The sequence below is a fragment of the Apiospora marii genome (assembly GCF_038362585.1).
Source record: "Apiospora marii strain CBS 49790 chromosome Unknown utg000007l_segment0_segment0, whole genome shotgun sequence".
Taxonomy (NCBI): Eukaryota; Fungi; Ascomycota; class Sordariomycetes; order Amphisphaeriales; family Apiosporaceae; genus Apiospora; species Apiospora marii.
The window spans coordinates 541,534-561,839 of record NW_027117379.1 but is presented as its reverse complement, the minus strand read 5'-3'; the positions used below and the strand labels follow the sequence as shown (position 1 = coordinate 561,839).

The following is a 20,306-nucleotide window of genomic DNA, read 5'->3' as shown; positions in this document are numbered from 1 at the left end:
CAGCGATCTTCCCTGGCTTTAGGCGTTGGATGCCCACTGCGCGACCCCTCCTTCCCAGTTCCAGTCCCCAATTTCAGTACTTACCCATGGAAATCCGAAAGTACTTACTGGCAAGGCAAGGAAGGCGCAAGGCAGGCTGGCAGCACCACCAGGAGATCAATTGATCAACAACAATTCGACTTTGCGCATCAAGGCATTGGTGGTCGGTTAGGCTTGCATGTATTATTGGCCTGTTAGGTTACCTGCTTCCAACTTTGGGAGCCCGACGACCATGTACAGACAGGTACTGCTACCTTGGAACGGATATGGAATTGAGGTCTAGCCATCGCAACCAACGTCGTACTCAAGCATCCCTACTATGCGGCAGCCAAAGAGCAGAGACCATACTCGGGCAACCATCATACGCCCGATGAGCCCGTGACACATGAGATAATCTATTACACGCAGAAGGAGTCCGGCTCTGAGATAATACGATTCTTACCTGCTACGTGAATGACGTCGGGACCGATGTCGCAGGCAGCACTGCAACCTAACTCACCATCCCGAATATCGTCAAGTTGAGTACGTTGAAACACGCAATTCGCCTCTCGAGGTCATTCTACAGGTACTTGCTGGGCGACAAGACAGAGCCAAGGGATAGAGATGCATTGGTGCAATGGGCGGTTAGCCAAGACGATATACCTCACGTACCGGGGTGACAAGTCATCTTGTTCATATGCAGCTTCGGGAAGTCATTCCGCCCTTGCTCGCATTCAATAGCCCCAACGCAGAGCAGACACGAACGACAATCAATTGTTGGCCAACAACAATTTCCATCTTTTGTTCGCCGACAAGCCAGCAGGTCTGGGCCCAGGATGGCCATCCTACCCTACATTTTACCCCGCCACGACACACACACACACACACACACGCACACACACCACCTGTTTCCCCCTCCCTGTTCCATTGCTCCCTTGCAGCCCGGGCCTCAGCCATGCGATCCAATCGAGTCCGGCCTACTCCCCCGTTCCGGATCTCACTCCCCCGCTACTTCGCAGAATAGAGCATGACATGCCTGCAGGACCGGCGTATAGTCGGGCTTCCCGCGGTAGGTTTACTTGGTTTTCTTCTGCTAACTAGAGGCCGGCTACTTTGGTCAAACATCCTGCAGCGTTTCGTTTGTTTTTCAAGGGCTCCCCGGGAATGATTTTTGGCCTCTGCACGGACAGATGGCGGTGGTGATTACCTGAAGCGAAGTGAGGTTACATTCATCAGGCCGCCATGAGCTTCCTTCGATGGGTTCCCCCACTTGTAGACGATAACAAGTCCGGTCAAGCCAGCTGAACAAACCGAACCATGCATGCCGAAGTGCTGCGTGCGAGCAGAAGCAGGCTGGCCCTCAACGTCCGTTGGCGGGGCGTAGGATTGCTGCGACGGTAAGTGTGAGCTCCCGTACTGGCTGCACTTGATGCTCACAGTTGCAGCAGCCCAGAAACCAGGTAGTCATGTAGGATCGCATGTATTCTTCTTTTTCTTCATCGTATGCCGCTGCAGCTACCTGCTTCCCTTAGCCCGTGGCTGACCGTAGGCGATGATCCTCATCATCCCCAGCATCATATCATGAGCCGATGTCCTTCCCATGTTTCAGTGTGCTGTGCGGCGCGCCAATCAAGTATCGGGAGGATGCGGCCGCAAAGCCGTCGCGTCTGCAGCTCGCCCTTAGCCGCGGCCGGGCCCCATCACGGAAGGCTGGCCTGGCATGTACCTTTCGCTGCTATTACTAATAAGCCCATCTTGAATCCTGCCGCAAGTGGGCGAATAGGGGTTTCCACGTTTTTTTCGGGCAAAGAGGAGCCAGGCCAGAGCCGTGTGTACTACCTGGGCTCCTGGGATCCTTAGTAACCTGCCTGCCTGCCTGTCTCTCCACTCTCGGCAGGGAGGGGTGGTGGCGCAGTTTACTGGCTCCGTACTGGCTGTGTCGTGCTGTAGGCCGCCCCAACACCCCCAATCAAACATTTGCCAACGCTGGGCGAATGCTACCACCACCGAGACCACGAGGACGGGGTTTTCCTTCTTCCTGCGCAAGTGCCGTCGCATTGCATGCCAACCACTCTGTGTAAATAGCACCGACTCGCTGCCCACCCTCTCAGCATCCACGAACCCATTTCCGTTTTGTTCGTGATGCAGACGCCCGTCGTCATCGCTAGAGATGCCTGACTCGCCTTTTTCGATGCTTTGGGCGCCGTGCATGATAAGTCCCCCAAGGCAGGAAGCTAGCTGGGGTGGGAGCCAGGCTACTAGCGAAAGGGATATGTAGAGGGAGAGAAAAAAAAAAAAAAAAAAAACCCTCCAAGGTTGCCTGAAAACATGCACGCTACTACAGCTGTGGTGCTACCTACCTCCTAGCTGGCGCTGGCTACACACCCGTTGGGGGAGAAAAAAAAACCACCTACATACCTCTCTTACAGGCTACAAGTACCTACCCGCTACGCCCGCATGCTTGCCGCGACTTGTGACTGCGGACCGACGCACGTCTGCAGCTTGGGTCATCGTCGAGTAGTATCCCGCTCTCTGTGCGACTACGGAAAGGTCCTTGGTGCTTGGCTTTCGCGCGCGTGCAGTGCAGCAGTGTGCAGCGGAAGTGCAGCGGCCACTTGCCACTCGGTTTGATGATGAAATAGGTAAATAGAGGCGTGGCTTCAGAATGTTCTATCGCATCTCCCGGCAGCCCCGACGAGTACACAACATCTCTTGCCGTCACACACACCAACATACGCACACACACTCGCACGCTCACACACACTCAGATTCACACTCACACACGCATTGGTCCAGTCCTGTCCAACTTATGCAAGGCATCGATGAACATCGACTATTACCCGGTGCAGTGCGTTATGCATGTATAATGGGTTGCTATTTTCTTGGATCCGGCTCCTACTCCCCATCCACCTCCACCTCACTTTTTTTTTTTCTCCTCTGGGCATCGTCACTCGCGTGTCGCCTCGATATCTACACTATTGCTTGCTGCTTGCTGTCTGGATATAAGCGATAGCTCATGTACAGAAGCGGTGAGTATATGCAGAGTCTGGGGGTCCCAGGCCCAGTTTCCTCCGAGTAGTCGCATGACTAAACATGACTTTATCACACTGCCGGGGTGATGGCGCATTAGCTTTGCAGATTCCCAGGTAGGCCTTGGTAATTGATATATAGGCTTCGGACTTAGGTATATTGACTGGAGCGGCGAGGAACGCTCGAGGGTCGAGGGCGACAGGGAGAGGAGCTGTTATTCTCTTGACCTGCCTGGTCATGGTTCCTGGACGGTTATGTGGCCGATAAGTCGCCGGCAAAAGTGTGCGAGGGATCCACGGTCGCGAAGTCCAAATGTCGCCGGTTTGGGTTCTAAAGCCCGAGGGATTCCACCGCTGGCGTGCTGGCGTTTGGCTCAATGAGGTAAAAGCATAGCAAACCAACGGCCAACCAGCAAGCCAATCCATCTTCTCCAACGCCTCTCTACTATTATATCTCGTGGCACTATCGTTATACCACCCCCTGTCGGCAATAGTGCTTACGGGGTCTCACTCTCTCAACGGACTGGGGAATGCCGACAGCCATGGCCGAGGTTACTGAACTCAACAGGTCGCATTTCAAGTATGTCCTGTCAACTGCATCCATCCAGATACTCCAATAGTAGCAAACCCTACATGTAGTAGCGGCCTTGATTTGGGCCCCTGGTTTTTTTTCTCCTCCCGTCTTCCGTCGCCCATCACATTTTCCTCCATGTTACCCCGCTAACGATATGCACGTCGTGGTAGCAACGAGGCGTCTAACTACGACTCCAAATTTCAGAAGACGATCCAGCAGCTGACCGAGGCGATCCAAGAGCGGCTCGACTTCATTGGCGTCGACTGGGTCGCGGATGAGGATGAGGACGAGGATGATGCTGAAGAACCAGATGGCGCCGACCAGGGTAACGGCACTACTACCGCTACCCCTTCTCCCTCCCGGGAAGTGCGGCTGCTGGACTACGCTTGCGGCACCGGTCTAATGTCAAGGGTCAGTACTACCTACTACTTAGTAACCAGTCGGGGTGGCTGGCAGGGAGGGGGACGACGGATGGGAAGGGGGAAAGGCAAAAAAAGAGAAGAACCCACTATCGGCAGTGCAAGTACATTACCAGACCAGACCAGGGGGGGAAAGGCTAACGAAGAAATCCCGTTTTCGACCGCAGGCGCTGGCTCCCTATACGACCCAATGTGTTGGCGTGGACATTTCCGAGGGCATGGTGGATGTCTACAATGCCACGGCTCAGAACCAAGTAAGTTCGCTTCCGTTTTGGTTCCCGCTTCCGGCCTCCTCCTTACCCTGACCCCTTCCCTTCTCCTCACTCCTCCATCGATCCCTGGGACCCGGACCCTGTCTACGTATGTGTGTGATCGTGTGCGTGCATGCGTGCGTTGCGTTGCGTGCGTCGCCTCGGCGGTGGTCCCCACATGGAAAACGATAGGTCTGGAAGGAAGGGTCTCTGTGTCCCCCTTTTTTTTCTTCATGAATCCTGCCTGCCTACTGCACCATCTTGGAGCACCTGCATACCCATCCATCTTCGCCTCTCGGCGATTCCGCGCGCAGCCCACGGAAATACATATGTAAGCAAGGAAACTGAGCCTGACCTGTTGCGGAAAAGGGCCTCGCCGAGGACGAGATGCATGCAGTGGTGGGCGACGTAACGGTCCCTGACGACCCCAGCCCGGCGGCCCTGGCCGCCCCGCGCTTCTTCGGCTTCGACCTCGCCGCGCTGGGGCTGGGGTTCCATCACTTTGCGGACCCGCCCCTGGCGGCGCGCCGGCTGGTCGAGCGGCTGCGGCCGGGGGGCGTGCTGCTGATTCTCGACTTTGTCACGCACGAGCCCATTGTGAAGCTTGGGGACGAGGAGAATAAGGGCCATGGTCATGGTCGCGGGCACGGGCACGGGCATGACGGTGATAAGGCGTTCCATAACGCGGCGCATACGGTCACGCATCATGGCTTCTCCGAGTCGCAGATGAAGGGCATCTTTGAGGCGGCGGGGGCGGGTCGCGGGTTTGCTTTCCAGGAGATGGGCAGCGGTGTCGTCTTCACGCATGGGTCGGGCAAGGACGGGTCGAAGCGGCGCGTGTTCCTGGCTCGGGGCGAGAAGGCCTAGGGGGCTGACGGCTATGGGCTGGGGCCGGGGGATGGCGACGATGCCTGCCTGTGTCAGCTCCTGGAACTTGGATATAGATTGAGAAGTAGATGTTAGACGAAACGTTAATACGAGTGCCGTCTTGATCGAGACGTTATGCCCTCGGGCTCCTGATACTTACGCATCGCATAGATGAACTCGCTCGTATCCCAATGTTGTCTCCTGAGTGTAAGGGTTTGATTAGGTATTGCATTATCAGAGACGACACGCTATTACCTCCAGTTTCCGGAAGTAGTTAAGACCCTGCTGTATTGTGATTCACTGGCCCGATGAGCTCACGTTTCTCTCGTCCCTAGTACATATCATGATGCCCATGACGGCAATGTGTGTAGCGTAATGAGAATGTATGGCGTGGCAGCTGTGACATAGGTGTTTGGCGATTGACCGACAGTCAAATCTACCATTGTTCACTCCGCAATCGTAATAGACGAATGCCACAGGAGTGTCGAACCAGAGCATATTTAAGTAGGAGAGCTGCACGCAAGTCCCTGTAAGACGAGAACCGGTAGGATTGCAGAGAGCAGGAAGCGCGTAGCGATCGATGGTACCTTGAGGATGAGGCTCAACGAGACTCAGCAAGCCGAGCTGGCTGTGAGGAAAGGGAACAGACGGGGCCTCGGACAAGACTCTGAGGGCACTGCTTCGCTGAGGAGCTCGTTGGCCCGACCATTCGCCACGTCGTCTCGGACGATAGCATCGGGCATCCTACTGATTTGAAAGCCTCGCGTAGGTCCATAAAGGCAGTAGTAACCCCCTCGCCCCCTCTCTGATGACTACCCGGACGAGTAACGAGCGGGTGGCTGCCACGTCGCCTGGTCAAGAACGGGACGTAGAAACAAAATGAAGAGGCCGAGATCACCTTACCCAAGACCGGGTAAATCTTGCTTAGTTCGTCACTGTTCTACGTACAACAATATACATCCTCCTTCGCCGCGCGACGTGTACCTTCCAGACAAATAGAGATGTATTATGAAGTACATATGCGACCAGTATCCACGTTCTGTTCCATCTCTGCTGACCGGTAGAGCCGCTGAGCCGGCATCCTCCCATATCCTAAGAGTGAGCAAGGGGATTCCATTTTCTTCATCCCAGCCCGCTCCGTCAATTACTTTCCAAGAAGTCGCGTCATCTAGCGGTCGGAGTTCCTCTCTGGTTGCGTACCCGGACAAGCTCCGCCCCCTTGATCGACTGGAACCACGTAGCCTCCCGCTGACGAAGCGATGCCCTCGGCTTACAAGTGGTACACCCAAAGCACTGGTCGCCCCCTAATGCCAAAAGGAGGTGTGGAGTGGCGAGTAAAAGAAACCAATCCCTCTCAATCAGAACACATACGTGGCTGAAGCAAGCACTGTTGTATCATAAGGCAAGCAGGGTTTGGTATCGGGCATGCCGTTAAGGCTTATGGGCAGGCCAGACCTTACAAGTCACCAGGAGCCCTAGCAAGGGGAGGGCGTGCCTAGAGAACTTATACCATGGGGATCTGGCAAATCTCCGTCGTTTGCAAGGGCGGCCGATCGTAGGATTGATCGTATCCGCTGCGCTGGGATCAGCATGCGCCAGTGGCCTGCGTCTTAGTCGATTGGTGTGAAGCCAGGAAACCGGGAGCTGATATGGTTACACTTTGATCACATGCCCGATTGATGTTCAGATAAGGATCACGCGTTGTCATATCGAAGTCGTAAGACACGTCTTGGGCATTGGACTTGGGCGCGGTGTAAGCTGACAAATGGCTTAACTGAACTTGGTGGCAAATGACAAACCTGATAGAGAGAAGATGTAGAAGGCCGTTCAGATACTTGTCCGCAAGATCAACCACGTCGGCTTGCCCACCGACATAGTCATTCGCGAGGCGCTACTGGGGATATCAATTTGGGCATGTTGTATGAACTCTGGAGGCCAAGAGTTGAACGCCAACACGGTCACTGTCATTTGTAATCATCCTGGCAGCTAGGTACCTATACATATTAGTTAAGCACAACTTTCCCAACCCACGTCCCCCAGTAAGGACTGGGCTTCAAGCCCTAGGTGAGGTCACGCCGCCACGAACTGAAGCAGAGTATGGATATCGGGAAAACTGGACTACGGCGATGCCAAGTCCCGGGCCTCGGGAACGATGAAGGCACCACCGAGAAGAATCGCCGGTTCCTCGAGGTTGTGATGTTCGTAGCTGGATCCGATTGTCAGCAATGTTCAAGCGCAATGAGCAACGGGGAGAACCTTACGCCAATGTTCCAACACCACCAGCCTCTAGTAGGAAGGCAGGCCCATCCTGCAGCGTCTTTCCAGCCCAGCGCATGGCAAAAGCACGAAGGATGTGGCCATGGGCAACAATTAGAACATCACCGCGCTGGACTTCCGACTTGGGCTTTCCAATGACCGGTGCATGCCATTTGTCGCGGATTTCCTTGATGAGTCTGTCCACTCGTGCCGTCACTTCGTCTGGACTTCTGCAAGCACATGGACCTATTAGCAAACATGGTGTTTCGCCAGCATACGCATGGAGAGATAGGGACTTGGAAAGGGAGAACAACATACTCGCCGCCTGGACATCCATCGGCCCAGATATCCCAGTTACGCCCGAGTCCTTCCTTTTCCCTCCGGTCTCGAATCTGGGCACTCGTCACCCCCTCGTAATCACCATCTGTCGATCAGATTAGCCATGAGTCGCGGCACAGTCCGATGAGAACATCGCCTCGATCCCGATTGCTCGGGTCCGTCATGGGCCGCAGCCCGTGCGGGGACTTGATGTCCCCCTTCGACATCCAAGAGATCGGCACTTACAGTCCCATTCCCGAATATCTTGGGTGACCTCCACTCGGGCCTCGCAAGCATTGCCCTCAATCTTTTCGGGCGTGGCGCCATGTGCTTTCCAAGGCAGCGGGTCCTTGATGCCGAGGTTGAGCAGCTCAAAGGTGCGTTGTGCCCTCGTCCTTGGAGAAACATATCTGCATCAGGCCATTCGGGTGATCAGCGCATGCCGCACACGAAGCTTTCCCAGTGGCGGCTGCAGCCTCGTGCCTCTACAGGTCGAACGACTCGTGGCCAAGGTTCACTCGAACTCGGACGCGCGTGTTATCGTGTAATGCAGCGTATCTGTCGTACGTACGGGCAATACGTAGTAGGTTCGCCGCTTCCCGGTAAACTCAAGCGCAATGGAGCCCGTATTGGTACACCGACGACGGTATCAACCCAGTAACTGCCTCTAGCCGCCAAGAGCTGAAACGGCCGTCAAGCCCGCCTTGGCGAAATGGCATGTTTTCAAAACCAAGATCGCCATGGGAAGTATAACTCCCATGGCCAAGAAGCATGACTTGGAGCTGCATATATTTCGCAGACTAGGCCCGGGTATTGGATGGCACCGAGAAAGGCTGGACGAGTGGGAGAGATGGACTTACATATGAGCCAATTGCTGGGGCACAATCAGCCTGTCCTCGCCGACAAGCGCCTTGCCCGTGGAGCGGACTCGTCTCTCGCCCGTGGCCGTCAGGGGGATATCACTGGTGCCGGTGTGGCGGCCGTCGAGGGACCACTCGGTCTCGCCATGACGGACGATGAAAACGCGGGGTGTAGCCATGGCTATGGAGGCTAGATCGGGCCAGCCAGCTAGGTACTTCTGGGGGTCTATTTCCGTCCGAAGTCGAGTCGTCGTAAAGTTTCAATTACTCGCAGATGTGAGATGGCGGGACAAGGGTGGCGCCGGCTGAGAACCGAGACAAAGAGGAGATCGAATTTTATGTCGCAGCAGGGTCCTACTGAACCGCGGCGGCGGGAGCATAAGGCATGTTTCTTGTTTCCTTGTGGGGGCGGTTTCTAGTAGCACCAAGGCAGGCCGTAGGCTCCTTCCTGCGGGGGACTTACTAACTATGTGCATATAGTACATGTACGACGCACCTACCTGAACTACCGATCGATACGCGTATATTGACATAATGTAATAAAGGTCCGAACCCTTCGGATCGCGTGGTAAATATTGATGGCAAGGATGCCAAGGACGAACGACTGTCCGGGCACATCTTGGCAACTTTGAAAGGCTATCTATCCGTTCTTGTTTATTTGGAGAAGAAGATGAGAACACCAATAGATAAGGCTTCTCGAGAGGAGAAAAAGAAGTGCTCAAGCATTCGCTACTTTTTTGAGTTGAGTGTAAAGAAGGTGTTTCAGGATGCCCGCGAGTAGCTGCACCCCGGTCGAATCTCAAACTTGTCAGGCAAATCGATGAACCATCGACCAGGGTTAAGAAACGACGCGAGAAAAAAACACACGCAAAACGACAGAAAGTGGCAGGTAGGCCCGAGGGTTCCGTGGGCGATGGGAATTGATATAAAGGGACAGAGATAGCGAAGGGAAACTCTACACGAATGACCCTCTATTTTTCCTCTCTCAAGATATTATATTACCTACACCCAGTTGCAAGCAAGTCACACAATTGTATAAGTAATCATGATGATTGCACCACTGGATCTGCCTGTACGGCGCTTATTCAGGTCCCTCTCCTCGTCGGCTCCCTGGCGGGGCGGCAGCGACGGTTCAGGCACGGACACGGCCAGCAGAGCCACCGGCGCGGGAGCTAAGTCCGACAGCCCCCACGACAATTTCGCAGCAGCAGCAGCTCCTCTGAGCTACGAACTACAAACTTGGCCCATATCACCACCATCATCCGCATCATCCTCCTCCACGACGACAAGAACAGCCACTCCCGCGTTCCCGAGAGCAATTACAACCCTGGCCGAGGACCCAGAATCACTTTCTTCCTCCCAAGACCAACAGAGCCAATTGACCAGACTGCGCCTGCACTCCGCCCGCCAACGCGAAAAGTACCCCCACCAGCTCCCGCAGATCAGACCCAGGGCAAGCCGCGGCTCGTTCGACAGCAGCCGCAGCCGGAGCAGCACCCTCAGCACCACCTCGAGCAGCGGGGATGACCTGACGGCCTTCCGACACCCCCAGGAACGGCAGCGCGCCTGCGAAGATTGCTGGAAGGAGTTCTGGGGTTGAGAAAGGCCAGGCAGGCGGTGCACCGACAGCACGACACACTCACTATACTTACACCCTCATTACAAACCCACAATGGCGTCGCCGTCGTCCTCCTCCAGACCCCCGCGACCCATCCGCCGAGGCCCAGCCCCTCCGCCCCCCTCCACCCCCCTCCGAACCGGCACCACCCCGACGGTGAAGCGCGTGATCTGGACGGGCGCCTTTGCCGCCGTCGCCATCGTCGGCTCTATATACGGCGCCGGCTTGAAGACGAAGCAAGAGTTCCAAGCTGTACGTCCCCCTATCTGCTAAATCAGAGAACTCTCAGAAGAGACCACGTAACTGACCTTATACTGCCGCGAAATTAGGAGAAGCAACAAATCATCGAGTCTACACCAGAGGACCGCATCAAGGGCCTTGAGCACCGCAGAGGCGTCCTCATGTCCCAGAGGATCCCCCTCGAGAGGAAGCTCGAGGACCTGCGTGGCAGGATGCAGGTCAAGGCGGCAGAAGAAGCAAGCCAATCGCAACCTAAGAAATAACAGCAAAGCCGAGCTGGTTGAAGGAAGGTTGGCACCGATCCATTATCAGATGTTACTTGAAAGAAAGGGATGAATGGCCTGGCTACCCAAGCACAATTCTGGCATAACATGCATTACACCAGTGGGTCGTGTATTATCCTTGGAGATTGTCATGTATATAGCATATGTAACTTTAAGACATAACGAAATCACGAGCAACGGGTGTGGAAATCATCAATGTCTATTGCTGTTGAGACCTTTTCCCGGCAGATTGATCTCCCTGATCAGCTGGCGTATCTAGTCTATCAACATACTCCAGCCTGCCGTGCACCAGTGAAGCGCTTGCCATGCCATACATTCATTATCATAGCCAGTACCGTCCCCGATTTTCTAATTACTGGGTGGTACCATCGGCCGCAGGCAGGGGAATTGCCTTGTAGAGAAGGATCAGGGCGGAGTGCGACTCGCCGCCGCCGGCCAGGCCCTCGATCTTGTCGGCTGACACCTCCGTGACCTTGTCGTCGTTGAACCACCACCATTTGTCCTCCTCATCACGCTTCAGGCCCGTCTTCGGGTCGATAGGGGGCTGCTGCTTGACATAGGCTGTGTAGTGACCGCTGTCCGCGCTGGCACCTTGATGAGTGACCACGCCGCGCAGCTCATACAAGCCGGATTGGTTGGCGCCATCGTCGTTGGCCAGTTCTTGGGAAATCAGGCTGTGGAGCTCTTTCTTGGCCTCCAACAGTGCCGCTTCCTTCTCGGCTTCGAACTCGGCATCCGTCTTGTAACTCTCCTGCATCACGGTGTCGCCATCAGCCGTGGTTGGTGCTTTCTTCTCGTCCTTCTTGTCCTTCAGATCCTTCTTGTCGAGCTTGGCACCCATACCACCGGCAATGTCCTCCGCGCCGCCACCCTCACGAATGTGCTTGCGTCGCTTGCGGGCACGCTCAATGTCCTCTTCGTCTTTCCGTACCTCGCGGACCTTGTCCCGAACCGGGATAAGAAGCTTCTTAAGCTTGTCGTCGCAGAACTCGACGATATCCAATTCATGGGGGAAGGTAACCTTTCGCATGATCTTGGCCTTCTTCTGCGTCTCCCGCTTCCAGAAGAAGCGCACAAAGTGCACGGTGAGGTACTTGGGCGCCCGTGAGATCCTGGAGGTACGGGTATACACAGCTTCCCGTCCCAGTGCGCTCGAGTTCTTCTCGATCTTCTCCACAAGTCCGTTCTTAATACCGTCGGTCAAATGGTTCGTAGAACCGTCAATATGGCAGTTCAGCTTCAGGAAAGGCTCCGTGACCACCACCTTCTCCTCGCCGCCCTCCCGAGCAGCTGGCTCATCGCACTCCAATGCACTCGTAAACTCTCCAGCCATGTAGTTGTCGACAAAAGGTACCTCAGAGGCATCGGGGGTATCCTTCACCTTGAGCTTTTGACGCAGCTGCGAGACAATTTGAGACCATGCTTCTTCCGCATCCTGCTGAGCATAGCCATGACCAGTTCGTGATTGTTCGGCGAATTGCGGGAATGCGCTGCGGAGGGCGTTGAGGAAACCGCGGGGCGTGTAGGGCTCTTGGGTCTGGGACATGTTCTTGTAGAGATCTCGGAGTTGTCTGGTCAGATCCAATTGGGTAATGCCGCCAAAGCCGCCACCACCGGAAGCGGTCGGCTCGTATTTGACCAGGGCGTCTTGGAGTTCGGGGACAGCGCGCAGCGTCTGCAGTGTCGAGTTCAGGTAGCACGTGTTTCCCAGGTTGGTCAAGCCAGCGGGTGTGGCACCTTCCTGCTGGGCCTGCTCGGCCTCAGTCATGTCCTCGACGAACTTGATGGGGTCCTTGGGTCGTGCGAGGGCCACGCCGCCCTCGCCGCCGGGGGTACCCATCATCATGATGGTCTGGCCGGGCTTGAGGCCAAACTTGCTCATGTCGGCGTCATCCTTGAGGGGGCCACCCTTCATCAAAATCTTCTGGCGATCGGGCTCGACTCCGGTTAAGCTGAAGAGCTGGAACTTGAGGACCTCACCGGTCGATCCGGTATCGACCTCGACATCGTATTTCTGGCCCTGGTGCTTCACGACAACTTGCGGCGCGAGTTAGCGACGATTGACAGTGGGAAATGGGTTGTTGGGAGGGGCGTAGATGACTTACTATTTACGGCCGACATGGTGGCTAGAGGGGTCGACTTATAGCCGCTGCTCTGTTTACTCTGTTTGTTGAGCCCGCAGGGTGAATATGGTGCAAATTTCGGCTCGACGCAAAGGGGTAGAGGGAAAAGAGAATAAAAAAAGTAAGGTCCTGGCAAGGCAACGAGAAAGCGTCGTGTGTTTTGCCTTTGGAATTGATGGGATGTATTACTGCGGTCACAGGCCGTAGTGCAAGGTGAGGGACAGCAAGCTTGGGTGGAGTGGCGGCTTGAGGTACCCTGTCGAAGGTGGGGGAATCTCTGAGGTAATGGAGCTTTCGCTGTATTAGCCACAGTTGCAATCGCGGGAGGCTGAATTGCCCCACCTCCCCCTTGGTTGCTGCTGCATCGGTCTTAATTGGACTTGCCTGAAGACAGTCGTCACCTCCTGTTCTGGTTACCTGACAGTACGCCCTCAGCCTCACTCCCCCCACATGATCGAGAGGGAGAGCTGGTAGAGCTTCCGGATTTCAAACCGTCTATCCTTTGCTGTTGGTTGTAACGACAACTTTGGTCTTGACGACCATCACACGTCTACAATGGTACCCGACCGACTCTCCTGCCTTTATGCGCATGCCCTCCCTCCCGCCTAAGCTAATGGATGCGTCTCTCAGTCTCAATCTCTCCGCCCCTACCTCAAGTGCGTCCGGAGCAGCGTTACAGCCGCCCTTTGCCTGTCCAACTTCGCGTCCCAAACGTCCGAACGACACAATGTCCCCGAGGTCGAGGCCCAGACCTCTCCCGAGGCTCTGCTGAACCCCCTCGTCATTGCCCGAAACGAGAACGAGCGAGTCCTTATCGAGCCGAGCATCAACAGCGTGCGCATAAGCATCAAGATCAAGCAGGCCGACGAAATCGAGAACATCCTAGTCCACAAGTTTACTCGCTTCTTGACCCAAAGAGCCGAAGCTTTCTTCATCCTGCGGAGGAAACCTGTCAAGGTTCGTTTTGCCCACCGCGCCCGCAGCGGCGCGAACACGGATTCGGTCCCATATAATACTGACGCTTACCTACAGGGTTACGACATCTCCTTCCTCATCACCAACTTCCATACCGAGGAAATGCTGAAGCACAAGTTGGTCGACTTCATCATCGAGTTCATGGAGGAGGTGGACAAGGAGATCTCGGAGATGAAGCTATTTGTATGTTCTCCTCAGGCCCGTTACCCCTATTATCCATTGCATGAGCTTATACTAGTACAGTTGAACGCCCGAGCAAGATTCGTGGCAGAATCTTTCTTGACTCCCGTAAGTTGCGCACCTAACTATTTTATGGGTAGAGCATCATGATCGCTGACCATTCTTCCAGTTCGATTAAGAGGGAGCAGGAATATACGGGGTGACTGGCTGGCATATGGGAAGACTTAACACTACGATACGGCGTCTGGGTACTTTCGGGCCGTGCCAGATACCAGGCTCCGAGCACGCCGAGTGCCCGATAACGAATGCATGATCCTTTAGCACTCCCATTGTGTCTCCATCTTCCGGCTCACTCCCCATTTCGGTGAACACGTTACAGAAAACGAGATTTGGCAGCACATGCATCTCCTGTAACCATATGCAGGCCCCGATGCCAATTGCCTTCTCCCAGGTTCACCCAGCATCCACCACGTGATATTTATAATCTAAGGCTGCATTGATTGGGGATTGGGGTCAGTCGTGCGTGCTCACGGCCGCGTTTCGATTACGTAGGATGGGGTTATCGACGAACCTGGGTTCCCCTTCCCCCCTACCACAAGCCGGGTCCTCGCCTCATACTCGATATCCTCGTGAACTCTATGTACGAACGATACCACCAGAGACCCGCTTCGTTCCGGGGCTCAGGTGGGCCCACGAGGTCCACTTGAGTATACGCTCTCGAGGACGTACTATGCCTTTGTCGAATTTTGCCGGCTCAGTACGGATCATATTCCGAATGGTGAACCCTTCGCCTGACTTCTGTGGTTTGCGGCATATGGGGCTTCTAACTTATTTCATTGCAGGCGGCATTTCCAATACCAAAGGTCTAGGGGGCTACGTTGTTACTGCCATTATCTCGTTGGCTGTATGTGACGGGACGTCGAGCGAGTTTGAGTTGGACAAGGTGTACCTATCGTCTCGGTAATCATACTAACCACGATGGCCTAGCAACCTGATGTATGGCTCCTTTATTTTGAACCGAACGAACATTGCAGAGGGAGATTGGCTGTGGGAACGGACGCTTCACGAAACCAACCTCGCACTTTGCTTGTATGCTGCTAATCCTCCTGTATATGATGGTGACCGAAGTGCTCAGTGGTCCCTGGGATCAAGCTCACGACCAAACTCAACTCGGGGATGACTTGGGTTTATGATAGCATAGGGGTCTCATCCCTCGCCAAGTTTCCCCCCTGCTTAGAGGCGATTCGCAATTGCTACAGGCAACTCGATATGAGCCATGTTTCTTCTGCCCGAGGACTTTCATAGCCCAACTACAACATGTTACTGGTCACGACCTGGCTCGATGGCTGAACCATCTCCCTTGCTGCATCTCTCTCTAGCTCGATCAAATTTCCTCCTGGGCCTTTGGGACGTCGTTTCGCCATGGAAGGAGACAGTGGTACAGTGTTGCTGGTTGGCATTGCCGGTTGTCAGAACTTGTGCCCCCATCACTCGTTTACTCCTACAAATGGCCATTCATCTACTTGATTCCATTGCGGACGGCTCATCTACCTATGATGAAACCTTTCCATTGGGCGCTGGGTAAAGCCCAATTTCTCTAGTAGTTACATGGCCACGGCCCCTGAAATAGCGACATAATACTTGATCCGCATATCTGTATTGATTCGTATGTTATATAACATTCACATGTTATACCGTTATAATGACTACGAGCAGGGTGTGCCTTGGAAGGAACTAGGATATTTTCATTGCCCGCTGTGTATCGCCATAGTTTGAATGCCTTTTGTTTATCTTGGGCAGACCAGGATAACAATCGACCTCGGTGTTTTCTTCGCCCCAGACACATTCACTCCCCAAGCTTCGACACCTATGCCTGACCTGGGACCACTCCCAATGGCATTGTGTTGGAACCACAAGCTGAATAGAAAGCGAATGACCAAGGCCTTCGAATTTACCCTGCGGCCTCATAAATGTGAGCCCATCTTAAGTCAGCCATTATTTGTTTTCTTACGAGCTCTTCCCTTCGAGGCCGACTCAATACGCATGGTAGATTCACATCAGGACTGAACAAGTTAGCGCCAACACCATTTGTTCTTGCACACACGTTTGGCAAGAAGCTGTTTATTCATCCTTCGTCGCCGATTCCTTCACGCCACGTTCACCTCACACACTCTCTTCCCCATCTACGGCCAGCTTGGTCAAACCATCTCAGCAGATATCCACTGAGTAGCAGTAAGTTACACACTTGTTCATGGTCAATACCAACTTGGCAAGCCCCTTACATGTAAGTTATTCCATCTATCCCGTCACGAACTGCCCACGGCTGTAAGTCAAGCTGCCTTCTTCGAGTCGTCGCCTTCTGAGCAGTCAAAAAGTGCGACGACGACGACCCCCCTGAGTCGACCAAATCTTTACCAAAGCTTTGATCTGCTCTGCAGGACAATCTTGCCTTCACAAACATGCAACCGACGATTGTTCTGGAGCTAGCTTGAACTTCCTAACGTCTGTGAAAAGTGTCTGCCCTCAGGATTTACTCTTCAAGCTGCCACTCAAGTTCTTGCCCACCAATCGCTCACGTCAACTCGTTTCCTCTTCCCACACACATCCGTTTCTGTGTTCACTGACCTTTTCGCATTTCTTAAAGAGGAATACCTTCTACCTCAGACTTGACCCTGTCAACTTCTTTCTTGATGACATCTTTGATCTGCCCTCGACCATTACAGGTAACCACTCATCCCATCTCTTACACCCATAGATCTTATGTTCATAAACATCACTGTCGTATTTATCTCGACACTCCTTGAACATCAGACCTGGCATTCTTATTTTTCCCTTCCTTCTCCTTGACGTATTCCATCTACCTTCTTCCATCACAGGTAGCTGTTCATCCCAACTCCTTCAACATTCCCTCCCATATTCACATCCACTCGACCTGTATTCACCAATCCGTCCTGTATTCATTGACACATTCTACATTCACTTAGATCGTGTCTCTATTTATTGACGGCCAGTCGCCGACACAGAAGCCGACCCTTCTAACTTTCTTTCTCTAACTTCTTGCATCACAGTTAATCATTCAGTCATCTTAAGCACACACCCACAACCTGTTACCGACCACACAGCATCAACATGAACAACATCATGAACACGCGTCGCCCTTCACGGCTCGGCGCAAGCCAAACTCCTGCTAAGGTAATGCCTACCATCTCAGATGTCTCTTCCGACAATTCTGAGGGAGGCGCTCCTCTCCACGACGGCGGCTTGACCTTCAGTCAGATGAAGATGAACCAGGCCGCGCGCAACCAGGCCCAGCGTGAAGCTGCCGCTGCCGCTGTCGAGGAGTCTACACCTACTAAAAACCATGTCCCCGACCGTCGCCCTAACGGTGCACATGCCTCTGTCGCAGCTCCCATGCCTGCTGCAAAGCAGCAGCCCAATGGCGAGAAGGATGGCAAGGCTCACAAGCTCAACCCTGCCAGTGACATGTTCATCCCATCCAGCGCCACCTACAACGATCTGACCAAGATCCAGGTAAGTTCTCATCCAGTCATACTTACACCAAGACTCAGCAATCACGTTGCCGTTATCTCATAAGTTTCATATACGCCTCCACATGAGCCCAAGGACTGACTTTCATACCTGAAGAACCAGGACGCTGAGAACCAGAGCCTGCTGATGCAACTGCTCGAGAAGAAGGAGCGAAAGCAGAAGGAGGCAATTGAGGAGCAGAAGGCTCGCCACAACAAGAATGGTATCACCAAGTCGTCCAGCAGCGGTAGCTATGCTGGATCGATCCGCTCAACCATCTCATCTGAGCAGGGCCATAGTGTGGTCAACGCCCCCGTCACCGGTCGCGTCTCGCACCACCAAGCCGATCAGTCCCAATCTTATCAGAATGGCTATGGCCAGTATCCCTTTGGCAGCTCAAGCCAGCTGAATCACGCCGCAGGTGCTAGCTCTGGTGATCAAGATACCGACACCAGCTCCCAGGCTCGTACCCAGCAGGGCTCACCAATGCCTTTGTTTCCTCCTGTCGATGACGGTGCTTGGGGTGCTGAGAAAGACTACCCCGTCTCCCAGGCTCGTACTCAGAAGGGCCCAAAGACGCCTAAGCCTACCAAGCCAGCTTCGTCCGCTGTCTTCAACGGTACATTTGGTGCTAAGGCTTCCAAGTCTTCCAGCAGTGGCAAGGATAAGGGCAAAGGCAAGGCCCCTTCTAATGCACTGGTCGTGTCTGAGTACCAGCCTCTCCCTCCCATTCCCGACCTGAACCTCGGCTCAGCCCAATGCCGGGATATCGTCGTGTTCCAGGCTGCCGATGACGCTGCCCGGGCTGAGCGATCTGGCATGCTGAACAGCATCGTGCCCGCAAGCGGCGTTCCCTCCGAGTCTGTGCTCACCCACCCGGACAACTTGCCCTTCACCACGACTGCCGAAGACAGCATTGCCTCAGCTAAGCTTGAACGAGGCGTCATCCACCTCGACAACATCCCCTTCGGCACCTCGCGGGCCGAGGTCATCGCCTTCGTGGGCAAGAACTCGCGCCTCCTCAACGACAGCGAGGAGCCCGTCCACATCATCATGGACCGCGTCACGAGCAAGACCCAAGACATCTACGTCGAGTTCGCCACCCCGAACGACGCCCAGGCCGTCCTGGACCGCTTCGAGTACAACATCGCCAGCGGCCGGCACCCGCGCCTGGGCGACCGGCCCATCCGCATGCACCTCTCGAGCCCCAGCCGGCTGATGCGGGCCCTCTTCCCCGTGGCCCGGGGCCTGGACTGGTACGGCTACATCCCGCACATCCACCAGCCGAACCCGCACGACGCCTACGAGAACTTCAGCGTCTTCATTTCTGACGAGGAGCTGTCCATGGTGGCCAAGCACGCCGAGGAGCCGCGCCGCTCGCCCTTCTCCAAGGACGCCCGCGAGCGGCCCTACGAGTGCCTCATCAGCACCGTCAAGAAGTTCCCCTGGTACATGACGGGCCGCCTCACCCTGCTGCAGCAGTACAAGCTGTACGAGTGCTGCTTCAAGCTGCTGGGCTTCCTGAACCAGGCCCTCGTGCGCGAGGAGTGCCCCGGCCGTCTGACCCCGCAGCTCCTCAAGCGCTTCACCGACGCCATGATGCTCTGTCCCGGCTTCACCGTCTTGCAGAAGGACAACTTCGCCCATACCGTCCGCATGAGCGCGGCTGACATGTGCAAGTTCAACATGCCTCCCGTCGCCAGCGGCTGGCGCCACCAGTACGCCCTGGGCCCTCGGGCTGGATTCCCCATGGATGTCATGGAGGTAAGTAAACCCTTTCTACCCTTCTAGCTGTCGGCAAACCCCTCCAAGCCCTGGGACTCTCAAGTTCGGAGAAGCTAACACGTGATGATTCCCATTAGTATTACATCGCCACCATCAACAAGGAGTCCTCTCGCCACGCCATGGATGACCAAGACGTCGCCATGAAGGTCACCCTCAAGAAGATGCAAGGCCTCACCAGCGACTACTGGGGTTACTTCTGGCACGAGGTCGGCTACTACGGCGTCCACCAGTTCGACAAGCTGACAGTGGAGATGGCCGCCAGAATGGAATGGGCCGCCATCGACAAAGTCCTCCGCCGTGCCCTGTCCCACGCCCGCAAGCAGCGTGCCCATCGCTCCGTTGCTGCTAGCAACAACGACCAGATGCCCACCTACTAGACCCCTCCCTCCTCGGCACAACTCACCACCATAACGGTACGTTGAGTGAGGTTTGTTTTGAGGCGAGGGTGCAATGAGCAGAGCACACTCACACATCAATGGGCCTCGCCCCATTTGCCTCATGCTTTGATCCGACTCCCGGATTCATTTTCACTCTCACATCTGCTCTCATCTATTTGCTTGTACACTATAAGGCCCCACGATTCGGTGGCCGCACGACGATGTCAATATGACTCGGGTTTTCCCCCCAACATGTAGGGGGCGGACCTTCACGGACGCGATAAGGCATACAGACCACGGGACTCGGAAAGGAAGGCGGAAAAAGGAAAAAAAATACGGCGTGGTGTACGATCTTCGGGTCTCCCGTGGTTATCCTATACATTTGCGCCTGATGCATTTCCTTGGTTGGACGGACCCAAGAGAAGAAGGGGGAACGATAGCCATGCCATGTTGCAGTGGTTGCTGATGATACCTAACTGGCTTTTTTCCTTTTTTCTTTTCGTCTGAGAGAGGTCCATATTCTAGTCTATGCTCTCTGCTATACTTAGTTTGTTGGCGAGTTGCGAAATTCTCATTTCTGTCGCCTCCTGGCCCAGGCTGGGGT

The 20,306-nt window shown here is 54.7% G+C and overlaps 8 protein-coding genes across 8 annotated transcripts; 6 read left to right on the top strand and 2 right to left on the bottom strand.

The window, feature by feature from the left end:
• Positions 1 to 1,335: 1,335 nt before the first annotated feature.
• On the top strand, positions 1,336 to 1,763 carry PG985_010592 (uncharacterized protein; the record flags this gene model as incomplete). Its single annotated transcript, XM_066830360.1, has 2 exons — positions 1,336 to 1,415; positions 1,628 to 1,763. 2 exons carry the CDS (start codon positions 1,336 to 1,338, stop codon positions 1,761 to 1,763), a joined length of 216 nt encoding a protein of 71 aa, XP_066681042.1.
• A 1,826-nt stretch (positions 1,764 to 3,589) lies between these two features.
• On the top strand, positions 3,590 to 5,158 carry PG985_010591 (methyltransferase domain-containing protein; the record flags this gene model as incomplete). Its single annotated transcript, XM_066830359.1, has 4 exons — positions 3,590 to 3,627; positions 3,792 to 4,032; positions 4,208 to 4,294; positions 4,661 to 5,158. 4 exons carry the CDS (start codon positions 3,590 to 3,592, stop codon positions 5,156 to 5,158), a joined length of 864 nt encoding a protein of 287 aa, XP_066681041.1.
• Positions 5,159 to 7,276: 2,118 nt separating this feature from the next.
• Positions 7,277 to 8,771, bottom strand: PG985_010590 (histidine phosphatase superfamily; the record flags this gene model as incomplete). The annotated part of the gene is made up of 5 exons (XM_066830358.1): positions 7,277 to 7,364; positions 7,420 to 7,644; positions 7,733 to 7,838; positions 7,979 to 8,142; positions 8,593 to 8,771. The coding sequence occupies 5 exons, from the start codon at positions 8,769 to 8,771 to the stop codon at positions 7,277 to 7,279; spliced, it is 762 nt and encodes a 253-aa protein (XP_066681040.1).
• Positions 8,772 to 9,637: 866 nt separating this feature from the next.
• PG985_010589 (uncharacterized protein) lies at positions 9,638 to 10,192 on the top strand (the record flags this gene model as incomplete). Its single annotated transcript, XM_066830357.1, has 1 exon — positions 9,638 to 10,192. The coding sequence occupies one exon, from the start codon at positions 9,638 to 9,640 to the stop codon at positions 10,190 to 10,192; it is 555 nt and encodes a 184-aa protein (XP_066681039.1).
• Positions 10,193 to 10,264: 72 nt separating this feature from the next.
• PG985_010588 (uncharacterized protein) lies at positions 10,265 to 10,713 on the top strand (the record flags this gene model as incomplete). Its single annotated transcript, XM_066830356.1, has 2 exons — positions 10,265 to 10,462; positions 10,540 to 10,713. The coding sequence occupies 2 exons, from the start codon at positions 10,265 to 10,267 to the stop codon at positions 10,711 to 10,713; spliced, it is 372 nt and encodes a 123-aa protein (XP_066681038.1).
• Positions 10,714 to 11,086: 373 nt separating this feature from the next.
• On the bottom strand, positions 11,087 to 12,855 carry PG985_010587 (ubiquitin C-terminal hydrolase; the record flags this gene model as incomplete). Its single annotated transcript, XM_066830355.1, has 2 exons — positions 11,087 to 12,771; positions 12,840 to 12,855. The coding sequence occupies 2 exons, from the start codon at positions 12,853 to 12,855 to the stop codon at positions 11,087 to 11,089; spliced, it is 1,701 nt and encodes a 566-aa protein (XP_066681037.1).
• A 557-nt stretch (positions 12,856 to 13,412) lies between these two features.
• On the top strand, positions 13,413 to 14,190 carry PG985_010586 (ARP2/3 complex 20 kDa subunit; the record flags this gene model as incomplete). Its single annotated transcript, XM_066830354.1, has 4 exons — positions 13,413 to 13,415; positions 13,488 to 14,015; positions 14,076 to 14,120; positions 14,182 to 14,190. The coding sequence occupies 4 exons, from the start codon at positions 13,413 to 13,415 to the stop codon at positions 14,188 to 14,190; spliced, it is 585 nt and encodes a 194-aa protein (XP_066681036.1).
• Positions 14,191 to 17,153: 2,963 nt separating this feature from the next.
• On the top strand, positions 17,154 to 19,702 carry PG985_010585 (RNA recognition- RNP-1; the record flags this gene model as incomplete). The annotated part of the gene is made up of 3 exons (XM_066830353.1): positions 17,154 to 17,543; positions 17,658 to 19,304; positions 19,403 to 19,702. The coding sequence occupies 3 exons, from the start codon at positions 17,154 to 17,156 to the stop codon at positions 19,700 to 19,702; spliced, it is 2,337 nt and encodes a 778-aa protein (XP_066681035.1).
• Positions 19,703 to 20,306: the final 604 nt, after the last annotated feature.